At 43.3% G+C, this 20,738-nt stretch overlaps 1 protein-coding gene across 5 annotated transcripts in view; it reads left to right on the top strand.

The window, feature by feature from the left end:
- The first annotated feature begins 3,647 nt into the window (after positions 1 to 3,647).
- VCL (vinculin) overlaps positions 3,648 to 20,738 on the top strand; it is a 113,428-nt gene continuing 96,337 nt past the window's right edge. For 2 of the 5 annotated variants that reach the window (XM_061634831.1, XM_061634832.1), the window contains exon 1: positions 3,650 to 4,072. In XM_061634831.1, the coding sequence (XP_061490815.1) occupies positions 3,905 to 4,072 (168 nt within the window). In that variant the 5' untranslated portion in view covers positions 3,650 to 3,904. Of the gene's footprint in view, positions 4,073 to 11,777; positions 11,832 to 20,738 lie in introns of those variants that run through there. The other 3 variants (XM_061634834.1, XM_061634837.1, XM_061634833.1) reach the window with 3 other exon arrangements.

Consider the following 20,738-nt stretch of genomic DNA (forward strand, 5'->3'; position numbering starts at 1 on the left):
ATTTAATGTCAGCGTCACTCCTTGTCAAGTCCACTACTGTGCCATAACTCTTTCCTGTCTGTCTTGCTTCTACTCTCACTGGCCTACCAGGGCCTCTCTTGGTCCACTGACTCTTCCATTAACAAAAGGTGTTTTTGCACGGGGCTTTAATCCCCTCTAAACTGATGAGCGGGGATTAAATCCTGCTGCCTTGGCTGCAGGATCTTGTTCTCTATTGGGAACTGGATTGCACAGCCAATGCAGAATTAAACCCTGTCCTCCTGCCCATTCCCTGATGTCACCAATGACATCAGCGGATGGGGGGGCATGGTTTAGGGAAAATGGCCTTGTAGGCCAAATTGGATCTCCTGGGAGCCATGCTTGGCCTGAAGGCCATAGATTCCCCACCCAACTGTACTCCCTCTTGGTCTCCCATATATACTCATCTGTAATGAGTAAGAGCTGCTTCAAGGCAGAGAAGTTAGTGTCAACTGGATACAGTAATACCTCAGTTAACAAGTCCTTCAGTAAAGAAGCTCCTTCTAATAACATCTTTTTTGGTGACTGGGGTGTGGGGGGATACATAATCAGAATATGGGTCCTTGTCTACTGGATCGCAGCTGTTGCAGGCAGCACTCTCACACGTGGCTGGAATGGCGCTCCTTGTAAGGTGGCACAGGTGCCTCCGCAGTCAACAGTGCTTCGGGTGCCCTGGATTGCTACAGGAAGATGCCACATGATAAAAGAAAAAAGGCAAGGCAGGCATCCCGGGATACATTTTGGAAGAAGCCTTCAAGTGGTCTGTATGCAAGGCTTACCTGATTATTTCTCTTCAGACATGCGTATTGTTAGCTTTAAATAAAAGGTTTGTTGAAATATGTTGAATTGCTCTTCTTTTTTTGTGCTGTAGGAAACTATCCCTCTTCTCTCCATGTTATTCCTACCTCTGGTAACAAAGTTTCTGTTCAAGAAGTAATGTCCAGGAACACATTTACTTTGTCAAAGGAGGTATTACTGTAACTACGTTCTTTTTTCTTTTCTAGCATATTTACAAGCCACAAATGATACCTGTGGGCTGGCAGTCTAGTACAAACCAGATGTTGGCCATTAGGAGAACTACCTAGGGGCAGGAGCTATTTGACGGTGGAACAGTCTGCCCCTGGAGGTGGCAGGTTTTCCTCCACAGGAGTGGATGTACCTTCCAACTCAGGTTCCAAGCAGAAAACAGTTTTTTTAAGCATTTGCATTAGGATCCAATTTGAACAATGCCTATTCAACCACTGTATACGAGAACCGGCAATTCCTTCACTGCAGTTCTGTCTTTTCCAGTTAGTGGTAATGTGCTGCGGAGTTCTGCTGGTCTTAAACAAGTGCTTAATTTCTACACACATTAAAAAAAGAGGTATTGGGATTAGAAGCCCTGCCTTTTGCCCTTGAAGCTCTGTTTTTTAAAATATGTGCAGTGTGTGGGCAAGCCAGCAAGGAAAAGACACTCTGCATGTAGTCAGGGTAACTTTTAATTACTTTCTTAACATATTTCAGGACTTCTCCTAATACTGAAAATGAGTTACAGAGCTGATCCTTGGTAAACATAGCTCCTGGCACAAACTAAGTTATGTGTTGTGCAAACTGCTTGTATGCTGTAGAAAGAGACACAGCAGAACAGCTCTTGCCACCCACTTGCAAATATTACTGCAAGTTATTTCTTCAAAGACATAGAGCAATTCAGAGGGAAGTGGTTTTTAGCCCCTCCCTTTCTGCTGTGGCATGTGTGGTTTAGAATAAATGGACAGGAAGATGGGCAACTCTTAGAGATACAGATACTGTTTAGTTCCCATGTAAACATTAGTTAAAGAGTTGTTGTTATATGCCTTCAAGTCGATTATGACTTATGGCAACGCTATGAATCAGGGACCTCCAATTGCATCTGTCATGAACCACCTTGTTCAGATCTTGTAAGTTCAGATCTGTGGCTTCGTTTATGGAATCAATCCATCTCTTGTTTGGCCTTCCTCTTTTTCTACTCCCTTCTGTTTTCCCCAGCATGACAGTCTTTTCTAGTGAATCATGTCTTCTCATGATGTGTCCAAAGTATGAGAACCTCAGTTTCATCATTTTAGCTTCTAGTGACAGTTCTGGTTTAATTTGTTCTAACACCCAATTATTTGTTTTTTTCGCAGTCCATGGTATGCGCAAAGCTCTCCTCCAGCACCACATTTCAAATGAGTTGATTTGTCTCTTATCTGCTTTTTTCACTGTCCAACTTTCACATCCATACATAGCTAAACAGTAGTTTTACAACAAAACACAATTCACCAATCTGATCAACATGCAAGACTAAACACAGACATTCAGGGAAGATGTCTAAAAACTTTCCCTCGGATAACTTGCACTCAGTTCTAGTTTAAGAGCAAATCTTGTCTTTTCTACTGAGCCCACAAAGGGCAATCCCACAACACAGTTTCAGATTTAAAGTATGTGCAATGGCTTTAGCATAGCAAGATTTGGCCTAATCCAGGCACATGTTTGTGTAGAAAGTAATTGTCAAAACAGCTATGGCAATAGTTACAGGTAAAGTATTGATCCATTTCCCATGCACAGCTATCATTTATTTGAACTTACCACACATCAGCACAACAGCAAGGAGAGCTGGCACAGTAATTGGCACCCTTGCTCCCTCTCATTACTGCAGACATGGCTATAAGAACATAAGAACATAAGAAGAGCCTGCTGGATCAGGCCAGTGGCCCATCTAGTCCAGCATCCTGTTCTCACAGTGGCCAACCAGGTGCCTGGGGGAAGCCCGCAAGCAGGACCCGAGTGCAAGAACACTCTCCCCTCCTGAGGCTTCCGGCAACTGGTTTTCAGAAGCATGCTGCCTCTGACTAGGGTGGCAGAGCAGAGCCATCATGGCTAGTAGCCATTGATAGCCCTGTCCTCCATGAATTTGTCTAATCTTCTTTTAAAGCCATCCAAGCTGGTGGCCATTACTGCATCTTGTGGGAGCAAATTCCATAGTTTAACTATGCGCTGAGTAAAGAAGTACTTGTAAGCAGAATAACTAGCAGAGTACCTGCATTTATATATGATAAGGCATATGCAAAACAATGATACATGTAAGCTTATTACCTGTCACCTCTGTTTGGGTTTTGTCCCATTGTGGTTTATGGGGCTTACTCCCAAGTAACTCTGCATAGGAGGCTGGAATCCTCTGCAGGTTTACTTGGTCCCTAAATGTAGTTGGAACCACTTCTTTCAGGTGAACATGTATAGAATCAGTCTATAAAGGTACAAGTAGGATTTACTTCCGAAGAATCCTTAATTGGGGATTGGGATGCACAGATGATCACCTCGTCCACCGCACTGGAATCCTCTCCCACCCTCTTATCCCAAACGCTCTTGCTTTAATAATCTCCTTATATGGACTCCAGAATGTCTGACGTCATCTCCAACGCTGGGAAAACCAGTGTTAGAGCAACCAAACTCCTTTAGGCAAGAGTGCGAGAGAGACGGGAAAGAAGAAAAAAGAGGGTGGCGTTGGAATGCAGATAGACATGGCGCTTCTCCAATGAAAGTGAGGGTGACTATTCCATCATTGGTTGAGACAGAGCAAAGGCGGGAGAGGCTATCCCTGTCCGGGACTGCAGAAGGTATGCGGGAAGGGGTGGGAATGGGTTAGGCTGCGCCGGCTGAAAGTCGCCGCCTCGCAGCAGAGGGGCGTCAGTCAGCGCTGCCGGGTAAGGAGTTTGGAAGGCTGCACGTTCGAGTCTCAGTAACAGTGGAATTTTTTTTTCCTCCAGGGATCTTTTTCCAGCCGTAGGTGTTGTCCAAAATCGTTACCAGTAATTGTTCGACTGGGACGGCTTTTTACTCGTAAAAGTTCTTTTTCTTCTTTGCGCCGTGAAATTAGTGGCTGTGATCAATCATGCCCGTCTTCCACACCCGCACGATCGAGAGTATCCTGGAGCCGGTGGCGCAGCAGATCTCCCACCTGGTCATCATGCACGAAGAGGGCGAGGTAGACGGCAAGGCAATCCCGGATCTCACCGCTCCAGTCGCCGCTGTGCAAGCCGCGGTCAGCAACCTGGTCCGGGTGAGTAGAGAGAGCGCGCCTGCCGTGGCAAGAGGGCGCGCCAGCCAGGGAGATTCTTACTGCGTTGCGGAAGCTCTGACGGAAATGTGGCTCTTTCAGAAAGAAAAACGGCCTCCCCCAGAACCACACCAGCTTGTTTATTAGACAACTTGTCTTTCTGTTTGCTGATGAAGTGCGTGCCCCGCCTTAAGTGCCCCCCAGCAAGTGCTTAGGGAATGCAAAAAGAACTTATAGCAGCATCAAAGTGTAACTGCAGTAAGAGTCGCATTAATTTCCCTTGATGTTCTCCTTGTTTGCTCCACTGACTGCGGAATGGCTGAGCCGTCCCATGTTGATATGGGGTGGACTGTCCATGACTTGCCAGGTTAAAAGGTCTTCTCCTCCTTCCGCCCAGCAAAAGGAGGGAGGAAAAAATTCCTCTGCGAGTTCCTGACAAGTTTCTTCTTATGCCATCCTCCTCTTCCTTATCAGACACCCTTTAGCTACTTGACAAACCTATCCAACTTTGCCCCCAGGAACTTGCTCTTCTACTTTTGAAAAACCACATACACACAAAAGCAATAGTTTCATTTATGTATCTCCGTGTTTTGGGAAACACCCCGATCGCTCAAAAGTGAGTCCAGCAGGTTTCAGTGATACTCATTTCTGTGAATTTGTGGCTGAAAATACATAGGTTCAAAATAATTTCAGGTGATAACATTGTTATAGCCAGGTGTATTGTGAGTGTTTTGATTCCAGTGTTGTTTCACAGGATGCTTCCTCTCCTTCTTCCCAAACTCTTCGTTTTTCTCTTCTCTACAAGGAGAGAATGCTACACACCTCAACTTGCATCCTTTTCCTAGTTCTTCTGTTTTCCTCACTAAGCTCTTTAGAAACACAGAAGTTGCCTTATACTGAGTTGGACCATTGCTATCTGGCGCAGTATTATCTGCACTGACTGACAGCAACTCTCCAGGGCTTCAGACAGGAATCTTTTTTAGTCCTACCTGGAGATGCTGCGGATCAAACCTGGACTCTTCTGCACACAAAGCAGGTACTCTACCACTGAGTTACAGCCGTTCCCTCTGTGTCTACCACTCCAGCTTCGCAACAAACTCTGCTTTTCTCCTTCAAACACAATTTCATATGGATTGTCCTACTTTCTGATGCAGCCCCTGAATGGTAGTGCCTCAGCTTTTTCTGACACATTCTTAGCTGTGCTAGTGAGAATGCAGTCTTGGCATAATGTTTCATTGTGTATTTGTGAAGGTTTTTCCAAAAAACTAGAGGGGTGGCATCTCTCGCTGTCCCTCCCCCCTTTGATCAGCATTGTTATGTATTGCCAGGTCAAACTTCTAAAACTGAGAAGAATGCTGGATTGGGAGGGTGTCAGAATGTTGGGATAGAGGAATATGCTCTGTAGTGCTTAGGTATTTGGAAACCAGGAACAATCTTAAAAGCCACTCTTCCTGATTCTTTCCTTTTCCCCTCATGTCCCTATGTTTCCCTCAGCTTTCCAAAAACTGCTTCTGAGTTATCCCCTATAAGTCATAGTCCCATTACCAAAGCCAGCCCTTGGCTCTACACTTCTGCTTCTAGAAATTTAGTACTCCGTATTTACATCTACTTCTGTGTTAACAGTATTTCTTTTCAACCCCTCCCCTTTTGACTAGTCCTTCACTCTGCCCATTGTACCCCCTCCCCTTTCCTTAGGTCCTTCTTTCTGATTCACCACCACAAGTGGTTTTTTTAAAAATAAAAATCCTACCCTTTCAGGTCCAAATGGTGCTTTACCTCAAATGCATACTTACAAAGATCCAGAAAACTAAACGGGCAGGTAATATCTAGCAATTAATTTTACATAGTTAGTTAACAATGGCAGCTAGTCTGGATTCCAACCCAGACATGGACTGGACAATTAAATATTTTCTTGTGTTAACTCAGTTTTACTAGACAGAAATAGGTGCAGAGTTCCCCCTTTGCTGCTTTGCCTCACTTTAGCCTCCTCCTTTCTATTCCTGTCCTTTTCTTGACAAGGCCTTCCCTTCACGGCCTGTCCTTATTATGACTTCCCCTTGCGGGTGAAAATAAGCAACTCTATTATGGATCCACAACATTCGTTCTATGAAATTTACTTAAGCTACTGTTCTTTTGAAGCTTCGGTCTCCAGGACTTCTGGTCTTGGCACTGTTTTTTCCAGCTTTTCCTCCAAACTCTTTCCAGGCAGATAGAGGTGAGCTGTAAGTGGAAGAGCTGCAGAGAATAATCCAAAATATTGTCTTGAACAGCCACAGCTCTTTCACTTTATCGGAGGGTTGTAGGTAACACATGTGAATACCTCTGGGCCATTTATTTGTAGGTAGGTATTTGTTTATTGAGTGCATTTACATCCCACCTTTTCTCCAAGGAGTTCAAGGGGCTACACAAGGGTCTCACCCCACCTCTTTTATATTTGTCTCCATTCAAAACTATCCCAAAGTAATGCCGGTCCTGCTTACTCCATCATGTTACATATTTAACACATAGTCTCTATATACTGCTTTCTTTAGGGCAGTGGGATAATCCAGAGCTTTCTTACTTAAAAGCCCAATAATACTTTGTGAGTATTGGCAGTTGAAGTCCACCTCATCTATTTCTTTTGTGCTAGCTCTGGTACAAGGAGAGGTAATTTTTTTGGTGTGTGTGTGTGTGATTAGAAATAACCATGATGGCAGCTTCATCTCTTTCCTTTAAAGGGAACACACCACCGAGGCCACATTTACACCATACATTTATTCTACTGTTATTCTTCTTGAAACAGTCATGGCTTCCCACCCAAAAATCCTGGGAAGTGTAGATTGTGAAGGATATTGACAGTTGGTTAGGAGAGTCATATTCTCCTCAGAGTGATAATTTCCAGAGTGGTTTAACAGTCAGTCCCTCTTCCCAGAGAACTCTGAGAATTGTAGCTCTATGCGAGCAATAGAGGGCCTCCTAACAATTCCCAGAACCCTTCACAAGCTACACTTCCCAGGATTCTTTGGGGGAAGCCATCACTGTTTCAAGTGGAATAAATGTCTGGTGTGAATGTGTTCAGAGTTTTTAATCCTTTCATATTGATTAACTGTTGTGTGTGCTGTTTGTTGGAGGAATAGTTCAATAGCCCCAAATGTAACAGCTGCTTACAACCTTGTGGCATACAGATCTGTGTTTCTTTCATCTTGTGTTCTATCTAAATGCAGGTAATATGGTGCAGTTGGTGGTTTCTAATTTTTTTGCAGTTTCCGTAATCACTGGTGGTTCTGTAATACCTGCTGCTGGTGTATGTGTTTTGTATTATACTACCAGTCATTTTTCCTTATGGTTTTAATGGTTTATTTTATGGTTTATTTAATATGGTTAAATCTTACTTTCTTAAATGTGCTTTTCTCTTGCATTTGGTTGATTTATAGTTGCTTTGATGCAGTGTCAGTTCAGGGGGGGGAAAATGGAAATGGAGTGCCATCAAGTTGATTCTGACTTACTAGGGTTTTCATGGTAAGCAGTATTCAGAGGGGGTTTACCATTACCTTCCTCTGAGGCTGAGTGGCAGTGACTGGCCAAGGTCACCCAGTGAGCTTCATAGTTGTGTGGGGATTCGAACCAACAACCCCCTAACTTTCTTGAACTGGTAAGGTTTGTACCTTGTATGAGGCTGGATTGCAGTGTTCTTGGCATGTCAGTGGGATTTATTTCTGAATGGCTGCTGAGGTTGTTTTACCACGATGTGTTCCAGCATAGTATCTACGATGTGTTCCAGCATAGTATCGTAGCTCGGTATTGTTGATGTGCAAAAATTAGCGCTAATTTGTCTCTTAACATAACCCACTCTGAACAGATTTCTGTCATGTTCTTGCATTTGAAATTGGGGGTGGGTGGGGGAATAAACAGGATCAATATCTATCTTTAATTCAGATCAAGGAGGAAGAAGTCTAAAAAGTACTTATTTTCCTTTTTAACCATTTTGTTTGTTTTCAAATCTACAACTTTAATGAGGTCTCTGGCGCCGACACTATTATCCTTTCGGCGCCAGGTTAAAACCTTTCTCTTCTCTGAGGCATTTTAATCTAAGTTAATTTGAGTAAATGTTGTAATTTTATTTTCGATGGTGTACTTTTATATACTTGTTGTATTAGATCCTGTAATTTTATTATTGTATATGTTTTTATGTTCACCGCCCAGAGAGCTGTTTGCTAGTCGGGCGGTATATAAGCTTAATAAAATAAATAAATAAATAAATAAATAAATAACTGGGCTCTGAGATGTTAGTCATCTAATGTAAATCAATTGTATGCTCCATTGCAAATCTGTAGTAAGGGACAGACAATCCTTTAGCTCTTGAGTTGAAGAACTTTGCTTGTGTTACTGTTGCTGAAGTGTGTGTGTGTGTGTGTGTGTGTACATGCATACATTCAGGACTAGGTTAGCTCTCTAAAAACATTTCATTACTTTGGTGTGCATCAGTGGCGTAGTGCTTAACAGTGCAGTTAGGTATGTTTACTGAGAAGTAAACCCCATTGAGCTCAGTGAGCCTTACTCCCAGCTGGGCATTTCAAAACTTACATTTGCCATGAGCTTAGTAAGGGCCTTAAACAAGCTGATATCTGTAAGCTCTTTATCACATAATAATGCCACCTATTGTATGCTTTCTGCAACCTGGTGTCCTCCAGTTGTCGTTGATCTACAACTCCCATTATCCCTGACCATTGGCTATGTTGGCTGGGACCGGTGGGAGCTGTAGTACAACATCATCTATAGGGCAACAGGTTGGGAAAGGCTGTACAAGAATATTTTAAGAATTACTTTGACTTGCTGTGGGAAGAACGTTTTAAATGTCAGTGATATATAAATGTTAACTAGTTAACAATATTGTACTTGGGACCCATCTTTTTAAAAATCATGTTTCAATCTGAACTAAGCCCAAAGACACATGCACGTACATGCAAAGTAATGTAAAATGTATTACTTTCTGTTTTTTCTTTAGGGTAAATGCATGGTAGGCAGCTTTCAACATTTTCTCCGATCACTGCTAAGTGTTGGGTGTCTCTTGTAGTAGTGCTTCAGGACATAAAGTAGCATTATTATTTGTGATGGCTGAAATGTTAGATGTGGGATTACCTTTGAAGGGGGAATGTAGTTGAGATAGAAAATCAAATATAAGAATGGCTATAAAGAATTGTAACATGTAACTTGTGTGGCGTGTCAAATGTCATATATTTAAATTTAGTTTTGAACTTCTTATTTGGGTGGTCTGCCAAACTTAGAATATCTATTTTTTAAAAACACTTTCAGCAATTATTTGGTCTGATTATTTAACAAGAACATCATGGCAAAACTGAATAAATTTCATTCGTTTTTTCCTTGGATGTTGTTAATTATAGTAGAGAATTCTTGTTTGCTTTAACTTCAGTCTTAATTTTTTTTAGGGGTCAGGAACCTGAAATCCTGTATGGGATTAATACGGTAATCTTATATACTTTTTAATATGGTCTGGGATAGCTGTATTTATTCAAAGGTTTGGGACATGTTTGCTATGCTAGTCTGGTTATGATGATTATCCAATGATTTAGGCTGCAAGCCAAAATATGTCTACTCAGAAGTAAGCTCCCAGGTAAGTGTGTATTGGATTGCAGCCTTAGGGAAATACCTTACAACAACTAAGGGAGCAATCCTAACTATGGGAAGACAGCATAATATACACTGGGTTAAGTTAAAATAGCATAAAGTACGCCAGATCCAAACCCCATTCAGGAGCGAGATTACTGCTGTCTGAACTAGCTCAAGCTTGGCAGAAGGAAAACAAACCTTTAAAATGGACTTTGACTTACACTACCCTTTTTACTGGTGTAGGTTCTACCAGGTTGCCAGGTCACATGACTTCGGTGAATGGAGTTAGCATCCAGCATAAGCCTCCCCCTGCCCCTTTTGGGGGCCTTGTGTCAGCTAAGCACCTGCTGAGCTGTGATGAGGGACTTACTCTGACATATCTCCAGCTGATCCGGGGTTGGGGATTTATGTGAGCTCAGCCAGAGATCTGCCAGATCCTAACTTGCTCATCCTGGCAGATTTTGGGTGTGGATTGCGCCCAGCAGTCTAATCCCATATGCTGTAAATTCCATTGCATTCAGTGGCGCTTTCTCCCAGTAAGTGGACAATGGTTTCCTCAATTTAATCACACTCAACTTATAAATTAAATTTGGCATATTGGGTGAGTTCCAAAGCAAATTGGTGTTTGTGTGTTCATTTACACACGGGGGCTGATTTGCTTTCTTCAAGAGAAGTAGTTCCATATACCTTCTGAGCCCTGACTCCCCTACATGATTGCCCCACCCCCTTTGAGGATGCTGTTGGGAGGAAATATTCTCCTTCCCCCTCTTAATCTCTTAACCCCTTTCTCTTCTGCAAGGAAGTGCTTTCCATTCATGCATGGGGGGGTATCACATGTGTGTGTATGGTGTTCCTGGTTGTTAAGCAACGTGTCTAAACTCCAGAACTTTGGTACCACTCTTTAATTGGTTGGTAGTGTTAACCTTACTGAGCATGTTACCTTTTTTAAAAAAAGAATTTGCATTGACATTAAAAATGTAAATGTACTGCCTTCAAGTCGACTATGAATAGGGTTTTCATGAGGCTGAGAGGCAGTGACTGGACCAAGGTCACCCAGTGAGCTTCATGGCTAAGTGGGGATTCAAGCCCTGGTCTCCCAGGTCGTAGTCCAACACCTTAACCACTACACCACATTGGCATTAACGTCTTGTGTATCAAGGACTTAATAGAATAATGTTTTACAATGGGGTGGGGGATGTCCAGCCCCTAAACTACTCAATACAGCTTTACTTAAAGGGCTCTTATTAAATACTAGGCAGTCTTAATTGTGTTTGTTGTTAACAGACTAGCCTGTCACAGTGTCTTGGAGGGTAAAACAGGTGCCTTGAATGAGCTGATAATTTTAGAAATGCAAGAGACCTCTCCTGCTGAGTGTAGCTTCTGTAAAAACCGGAAGTTTCTAGCCTATGTTTCCCTGGGCAAGGCCTTGGTCACAAGCCAGTGGAAGAAAATGTAATTACTCACCCTAATTGTCTCATTGCAGCAGCTGAGATAATATACCCTCTGGAGAAAGAGGAGAAGGGAGAGGTCTCTGTTCTTTAGTGGTAAAGAGGGAAGAGTCTTCTGTTCCTAGCACAAAAGCTTTCTGGAGCTATAGGACCTGTTGTTCCACTATCTGCCATAACATAGATATTGCTCTGTCTCCAAACTCCAAAGAGCAGCGAGCTCTTCCTCTCCTCTCCCCAGCTGACTTGCCCACCTGATTGCTGAGGGCCAAAGTAGGCAGGGCACCAGTAACTGTGCTTGTTGAATCATATGGCTTCCTTATTCAGGTGTGAAGCAGGGAATGGCCTCTTACTTTTACGTTAAAATAAGTGTGGGTGATGAGAACTGATCTCTCCCCTGCCTTGCATTCCTGTGCTATGTTGTAGCTGGCACTTTTCTCTTAACATCCTAAAAAGCAATTCCAACACAGATGCAGACTGGGATAAGGTCTCTACTTAAAAGGCTTGTTGAAAGAGGAAGGTCTTCAATAGGTGCCTAAAAGATAACACAGGTGGTGCCTGTCTAATATTTAAGGGGAGGGAATTCAAAGGGTGGGGCCACAGCATTAAAGATCTGCTTCCTATGTTGCATGGAATGGACCTCCTGATGAGATGGTATCTGCAGGAGGCCCTCACCTGCAAAGCACAGTGATCGACTGGATATATAAGGGGTAAGACTGTCTTTTCGGTATCCTAATCCCGAGCTATATAGGGCTTTATACACCACAACCAGAAACTTGAATTTGGCCTGGCAGCTAATGAGCAGCCAGTGCAATTATTTCAGCAGCTGGGTAACATGTTAGCGATATCCTGCTTCAGTGAGTATTTGCACTGCTACATTTTGCATCAGCTGTAGCTTCTAGATCAACCTCGATGGCAGCCCCACATAGAGTGCATTACAGTAATCCAGCCTGGAGGTTACCAGTGCATGGACAAAAGTGGTCAAGCTATCCAGGTCCAGAAATGGCCATGGCTGTCTTACAAGTCGCAGCTGGCAAAAGACACGCCTAGCCACTGAGGTCACCTGAGCCTCTAGTGACATAGATGGATTCAGGAGCACCCCCAGACTACGAACCTTCTCTTTCAGAGGGCATACGATCCCATCCAAAGGAGGAAATTGACCAATTATCCAGGCTCGGGAACACCTACACACAGCACCTCTGTCTTGCTAGGACTCAGACTCAGTTTATTGGTCCTCATCCAGCCCACCACCAAGTTCAGACACTGGTCCAGGGCTTGCACATCTTTTTCTGATTCAGATGTTACAGAGAAATAGAGCTGGATATCATCAGCATATTGCTGACACCTCGCCCCAAATCTCCTGATAACCACTCCCAACGCTTCATATAGACGTTAAACAACGTTGGGAACAAGATGATACCCTGCGGCACCCCACAGCACAACTGCCATTGAACTGAAGGACAATCGCCCAATGCTGTTCTCTGAAACCGACCCTGGAGATAGGATCAGAACCACTGCAAAACAGTGCCTCGGATACCCATCTCACCAAGTCAGCCCAGAAGAATACCATAGTCAGGTAAGAATAGTAGGGTTGCACTCCTCCTGTCCTTCTCCTGATAGAGGTCATCCATCAGGGCGACCAAGGCCGATTCAATGCCATAACCAGGCCTGAACCCAGATTGGAATGGGTCAAGACAATCTGTTTCATCCAAGAGTATATCAAAGAGTATTTGCAATTGCTGCGCCACAGCCCTCTCAATCACCTTCCCCAGAAAGGGGGCATTTGTGACAGGACAGTAGTTGTCACAGACCAATGGGTCCAGGGTGGGCTTTTTCAGGAACGGTCAGATCACCAGCTCTTTCAGGGCAGCTTGGACCACTTGCTCCCACAAAGATAAGTTGGCTACACCCTCGATCCACTCAGTCATACTCCCTTGGCAAGCTTTAGTAAGCCAAAAAGGGCAAGAGTCAAGAGAAAACATTAATGGCCACATTGTCGCAAGTACCTTGGCCACATCATCAGGCAGCATCAACTGAAATTGATCCCAAGATGTTGTGGTAGATGTTGCACTGGACACCTCACTGGGGACTACAGTAGATGTATCAAAATAACAAGGAGGCAAGCAACTTTATCCTCAGAGTTCCTTGCAAACAATTCATACTGGGCTTCCAAAGGGTCTACATTTCCTGGAGGTGCTGTTAGCAGACCCCAGACAATACAAAAAAGCTCCATTGGATGGCTACCTGAGGATGCAATGGAGGCGGAGAAGTGGGCCTTCATTGCCACCCGCACCACCACACAGTAGGCACAGTTATGTTGTTTTCTTGACAATGGGGTGACATCCCCCCATCTCTAGACCACCCCTTTCTCCATCTGGAGCAACAGCCAAATCAAGGGTGTGCCCTGCCCTAAATGCTAGACTGCCTCCGCCAGCTTGGTCAGAGAATCTGCTGGGCAGCAGAGTTGACAGTACACCAGCAGCAACCCTAGTTTGCTGTCTCCTTGGCCCAACACCAGGTGCAGGCTCTCACAACTAGCTCCAAAACAGTGGTTTCCTGATGACAGAGATGGAAGTTCTGTGGATCACAGCAATGCTTCGCCCCTGTCCCTGCAGCCTGTGGTGCTGTTGCATTTTGTATCCAGGTGGGCAAAGCTGGGTCAGATCAACTACTTTCAACTCACGCATCCAGGTCTTGGCAATATTCACCATGATCAAGTCATGGATGAGTGTGGTCTTCTTATGTACCAATCTGGCATTAAACAACAGCACCCCCAGGCCTGTGGGTACAGCAGGTGAGAAATCCATCCATGGGAGGAATGAGAGTGAAGAACAAGGTGTAGATAGCCTTGCTCTTGTCTTCCATGATAGCTTATCATGTCCCCATGGCTATACCTCCCTCTACCCATGATCACTGAAATTGGGGTGGCATCACTCATGGCCCGCCTTCCAAAGCCTCCTCCTAAACACATGCTATGAATAACAAAACTTAGCAGAACCAGTTATCCCAGCATGCGTCTGAGAGGATTGAAAACAGCTTTACTAGGACTACACTAGACCCACCCAATACCTTTCACACAGGACACACCTACTGCCCCCTCCCAGTCTCACACCCAAGGAGGGCCAGCCTTCTGTCAGTTGCAGACTCTCACACTGAAGGCATCTGGTGACTTTCTACGCTAGCCATGACAAGTGCCCCACTGTCCTCTGGTGAAGGTGACAAACTCAGGCTTTCTCCCAATCTTAAGGTGGGGGTCATGTCATTCCTATTGTTGTTCTCCTACTTCAGAGGGGCTTAGAGCACCTGTGAAGCCCAGTATAATGAAAGATATATCCCCATCTTAAGGCTGGGACCAGGGTACCTGAAGGACTTTATTTAGGGTGGGGGAAGGTGACAGTCCTCAGAATTCTGGCCTTAGGCTATTTAAGGCTTTAAAGGTAATAACCAGCACTTAAACTGAATACTTCAACGTATCAGGTGGCCCTTAGGTGTTTCTTTAGCACAGGGATAGCCAATGTGATGCCCACCAAATGTTGTAGCACTACATAGCTCATCAGCCCCAGCCAGGATGGCTAATGGACAGGGCAGTCCAACAACAACTGGAGGGCCCCACGTTGGCTACCCCAGTTTTAGGGTCTGAGACTTTGGAGTCCTGCTTAAGTTGTGATAGAAAACTGTTATCAGACCCATGAAAAGTGGCACCTCTGCTTAAGTTTCTATGAGAAAACTTGGGGTTTGCCCCTGCATGTTTTACATGCCAACCTCCCCATACACCCCCCCCCCGGAACTCTCAAATACACTCACCTCCAGACCCAGGGACATGCACGCATACACAGACTCCCAAACACACATGTGCTTCCACACATGCACCCAGGGACTCCCAAACACACCTACCCACCGGGACTCCTAAACACACACAGATTCCCAAACACATTGTCCCCCCAAAATGAGTCACCAAGCATCCTCTTCTCCTCCTTCCCAAAGGGGTTGCCAAGCTTCCTCCTCTCCCCCCCTTTAGACCTTCTCATGAAAGGAGGAGGGAGGTGACCGGCTGCGGTGAGTGACACAGGAACAGTGGGGAGGGGCTGGGGCATTACCTCAGCAACTGTCCTGTTATACCACCGGTTCCCTCCTCCTTGCCCAATGGCTGTCGGTAAGGTGGGGGGACAGCAGCAGCAGAGCAGAACAGTTGATGAGGAGCTACCTGGGGCTGTCCTGACTGTGGCTTGCCTGGGCCTCCTCACTCTCCCCTCTTGCTTGCTTGGCTACCCGCCCAATGTGCTCACTTGCTTGACCACCTGCCCACCATCCTCGCTTGCCTCATGCCTGGTGCTTTGTCCCTGCCTCCATGGAATGCCGCCGTCATGCTGCGTGATGGATTACAAAAATATTATATGTATAGAACAGACAGTTCTGCCAGCACTCTCCTCGGGCAGAGCTGAAGAAACGTACGCACAAGCAGTGATATGAGCATGGGTGCAGCTTGCCTTAGCTGTTCTTGTGGTGCTGCTGTCCCTTCCCATGCCTTCTGTACAGTTTATTTCTGGTTATCAGTCCTAGCATGAGGCTAAATGATTTCTTGAGAGTTAATGAAATAATTAAGAAAATAGTAATTGCTCTGCATTTGTTAAGTCTTAAAGGATTTGCTCTAGATGGAACTGGTTTTTGTCGAAACCAGCTATATGAGGTCACCTGAACAATTCTACAGTGCTTAAGTCTTTAAACGTACAGTAATTCTGTTTCACTGTAAGGCTGTCATCTACACTTCTTCTGGTTTACTGTTTAGTTGTAATTGTGATTATTTACTTTGTAGATGGTGGCTGCGGCTGTGGGAAAATAACTCTGCCATCAATGATAGGGCATTCTTTACATGACTGAAAACAAAGTTTATAAAAGTCCATCTGGATGTTGTTATATTTCAGAAATGCCTGGCAAATGAACTGATTAGCTGATAGACTCAAAATGTCTTAATTATGGTTTCATGTGTTTTGAATTTGTGAAGTAAAATTATTTATTAATGGAGGTCATGAGACAAAAGTATGAGGCACTTTGTCACACACTGTATTCATGAACCAAACCCATTAAAGATTGTTAGGTATCCCCCCCCCCATTACATGCCTTTATACTTGGAGATATTAATACTGATCTACATTACAAGGATGTTTGTAAGGATTTCTGGGATAAAGTATGGGAGGCACTATATAAATGCTAAGGCTACAGTCCTGTGCTCAGTGGGTTGTGGCCAACTAAATCATACTTGAAGCAGACCCATTGAAATCAATGGACTTCAGTTAGACTGACTAAATATGCACAGGTCTGGATTGCACACGCTATTAATATGACGAAGAAGATCATTATTTTGTTTATTACTACATGCATAGCATGTGGAGAGGAAAACCTTATGCAAACTTGAGTTGCTGGTTATGTGTAACAATTATATGTTGCATGTAAAAACACTCCAAATGTTTGTAAGTGTATGTGTACAGTAGTGGTGGTTAACTGCCAGCCCATAGGCCTCTGCCTTTGGGCTGGAAGGCTGCTTCAGGGGAATACCTTATGCAGAATCTTATTTGAAATCTCCACTGAATTTGGATTATCCTCCAACCCCCCGACTGTTGATCTTCAGGTACTTTCTGTGAACTTTGGATAGCACTTATCCAATGAATTGCTGATTTGATATATAATTTTTGTTCTGTTGAGATATATCTATATCTTGGTGTCAGTTTACGACTGTTGGTTTTTATTGGTTGGAAATTACCTTTATAAGAAAAGATAAAGCAGTGCTTTATGTGAATGATGTGAGAGCCAGTGCGGCATAGTGGTTAGAGTGTTGGACTACGACCTGGGAGACCAGGGTTCAAATCCCCACTCAACTATGAAGCTCACTGGGTAACCTTGGGCCAATCACTGCCTCTCAGCCTCAGAGGAAGGCAATGGTAAACCCCGTCTGAATACTGCTTAGCTTGAAAACCCTATTCATAGGGTTACCAGAAGTCAGAATCGACTTGAAGGCAGGCCATTTCCATTTTATGTGAATGATAGATTTCTGTCTTTCTAAAATGAGATTTTATGAAAAGAGAATGAAAAATGCTTTCCTGGTTTGTTCTGAGATGGGCTAATACAGAGTATTATCTGGGGGAAAATCTTTGTGGGACTATGGTAATTGGTTCAAGAAACTTTAACTCTGGACCAGTTGGAATTCCTGAGCCATGTTGCACCCTTATCCATTTGGGTATTGTACAGTCACACCGGAAGCAGTTGTGGTTTCAAAGCCGGAGGAAAGGGAGGTGTTGATCACGAAACCATATTTCAACCAGCATAGTTATGGGCTACTGTACCTGCAAAGTGCACTAACTCCTTTGCCATTCTCCATCCATTTAACTTGGTGTTGAGGTGGCTTCAAGACAGGATGTAACTGCTTTTGTTGATTTAGCATAAGCCCATCCAGGAGGTTGCATGCTGGCTGATGGGAAGATTAGTTTGTGACATTCATGGTTAACAACTTGTTCCCCTTCAGAGCCAATTAATCTCAACAAGTAACTATATAGTTGAGCCAGCAAATTTGTTTCTAGCTGGGCTACTTCTGTGATGAAGTTGTTCCATTCGCATGATGTTTGAAAGGTCTGTAGAGTTCATGCTGGTTTGTAGCTAAAACTAGGTGGTTGCATCTCTAGCTATGGCACCCGCACACTAGTGTTGCATATAACTTCGTTGGCAAAACACTGTGTGTGATTGAGATTGCAGAGTGCCATAAACCATTTATAGGATCCCCAAATTCTGGCTGGCCTTGGTAGCCACAGATTGTTTTCTTCTAGTCAACTGGGATATCTAATTCCACCATGATACTACAACAGTTTTTTTTATACAGTATACATTTTCAAGACTGATATCAGTTTAATCAAACCCAGTGAAGTTGTATTAATAGCTCAGATTTTGTCTATGTTAACAAACACATGAAATGATTGAGGCATTCTTTTACTTCTAATCTGATAGTTTTAGAACCATTTTAGAATGGCTTTTAACCATTTTTTCTAATTTTAAGGTTGATTTTTCTTCCCTGTAAATAATGTTATTAAAATCTCAAATATGTTTTCTGATACAAAACCTGAAAGGTGAGGAAAGGATGGCTTTTGGATCAATAGGCTGTCTATTTTAACTTCTTGTTCAAGAAATAGTATTATAAAAATTAAGATGGCACGTCTCTCTCTCCGCCCCCTCCCCCCGAAGATTCAGGACACCTTAAAGACTGGCATTTTTTAATGGCATAAGTTTTCATAAGCTAGATCATGGAAAGTGTGCCCACAGGATTTTGAAGAACTATTATCTGTGGTTTTATTTTTATTCAGGAGTCACAGTGAAACCAGATTTTTGGCATATGAAACTCTTCCTTTAGGGCTATTCAGAATAGCCATTCTAGTAAAACAATTTGAGTAAAGGTCTCTGTTTTAACAAGGAGATGGAAATCTGCTGCCTCCACTCTTAGGCTTACTCCCTTACCTGGGAGTAAGTCCTACTGAGCCCAACGGAACTTACTTCTGAGTAGACATATTGGATTGCAGCCTTCATCAGTGAGATTCTTGAGTAAATTTGCATAGACTCATCATGCTGATCATTTGTTTAGCAATCGAGGCTCTTTGGCCAGCTGCAATCTTTGCATTTGTAACTATGGGATAAATGATCTTGCAAATAATACTTAACCATTTCAAAATGCTTGCTTTACTTCATCTAAAGTTTTAAACTGCTAGGCACCCCACTCAAATAGTGTGAATCTAGCCTTGCACTGTTCTTTACCTACCTACCTACTCCTGCAAAGCTTTCCAGTCACAGTACAGCAAAAGTTCAGCTAAGTATGCCTTACCCTTCTCTTTAATTTTCAGTTTAGGATTCCCGCTAGTTTTGATTAGCAAATATATCCTTTGAAGCAGAGGTTCTCAAATTGTCATCTGTGGAACTATTGCAGAACAGCTGAGATTATTTGTATTTGATTTATTTTGACGAGGGCCAGATTATTTATTTATTATTACATTTATATCCCACTTTGGCTACAAGGTGATTTACCCCATTTTATCCTCGCAACTGCATAAAGTAAGTTAGACTGAGAGACAGTAAATGGCCTAAGGGCACCAAGTGAGTTTCATGGCTGAGTGGGGGTTTGAACCCTGGTCTCCCTGATCCCAGCCCAATGCCAAGACTCATGCTTTTAAATGTTTTTAGATGTTCTTGATGTTTTTAAAAAATTAAATATGTTTTATTTTTAATTGTTTGTTGTCTGCCATCTTGGGCTCCTTTCAGAGGAAGGGCAGGATAGAAATTTAATAGATAATTTTCACACTTTGATGCTGGTTTTGATGAGGATGCTGGACATTAGAAAGGCAAGACTACAGTTATTACAGTTAGGTGTTTTCTTTTATGAGGTCCGCAGGAGGAAGTTTGAGACTAGCTCCTTCTGTGTGACTTGCCCAGCTTTCTGTATCTCAACTTGTAGAACTCTGTATTAATGATCCAAACAATAATAAACAGGAACCTTATCTGAGCTTCATCATTATCACCCCTTTCATCATGCATTCCTGCCAGAGAGGAGGGAAGGGACTCATGCCAGAGTTGGGAAAGTTGGTGGTTAGTGAATGCATGATGACTGTGTTTGTGGATTCCGGACAATTTCCTTAAAATATACTAATTTTTCAAAGCTTATTGTAGGATCAAAAGCATACAAAATGAATCTAGATGTTATAAAAATACTGTTCTTGAGCTTGCTTTTTGCATCCTTTTCAACATCCAGAGGAGCGTCACCTCTGGAAAAATTGTAGAAATTAGCAATAAATGCAATTTTTCAATGTTAAGCAGCAGATCACATTAACATAGATTGAAGATTACATTGTGGCAGTTGTTTACCAGCAATCTTGGTAGATATTTCCAGTTTCTTGTGCTACAAATGTTGAAACGAACTTAAAGATCTTTCAGATAGTTTGTTTTGCTCTTCTGACTTCCAGAATAGCAAGAATGATAACTTTGAGATGTGGATCAGACTTTAGTGTATTCCTCAGTTAATACATCACAATTTCAACAACACACCTGAGGATGTTGGGGCTGGAGCTTGCATGCGTACCCCTGCCTCCTGTTCAAAGATACAGCATTCACATGTTCATACATGTACCTGAGCACGCCTCGTGTTTATGTTGAAACACAGCTGCTTCCCCTTCTTTTTGTCAGACTCCTCAGATCTCAGGGGTAGGACAGTGCTTTCTGGGCAATAGTGATGTTTCTGGGGTCCCCTCACATCTGTTAGCAGTAGCTCAGGCTATATCCAGGAATCTTGCCTCATGTTTTCCTCAGGATTATGTTGCTACTTAGCAGAGATGAGGGATAAATGCTGCGTGGGGCCTCCCCTATTCAAAAGATATAAAATCATCCACAGTTAAGGTTTGGCATGATTTTTCAAAGCATTCTTCAGCCTTTCATATGTCATGTTACTGTGCCCTGGCACACAATTTGGGAATTGCTGCTTAGGCAGTAGATGGCTTTTGCCCATCTCAAGCATTGTTCACCAACAGGTGAATGCTATAGCAGGTAAAGACAGCTTACCCAATCTCTGTTTTCAGACACTAATTTGTTGTGGG

This window comes from Rhineura floridana, chromosome 7 (assembly GCF_030035675.1).
Source record: "Rhineura floridana isolate rRhiFlo1 chromosome 7, rRhiFlo1.hap2, whole genome shotgun sequence".
Lineage (NCBI taxonomy): Eukaryota > Metazoa > Chordata > Lepidosauria > Squamata > Rhineuridae > Rhineura > Rhineura floridana.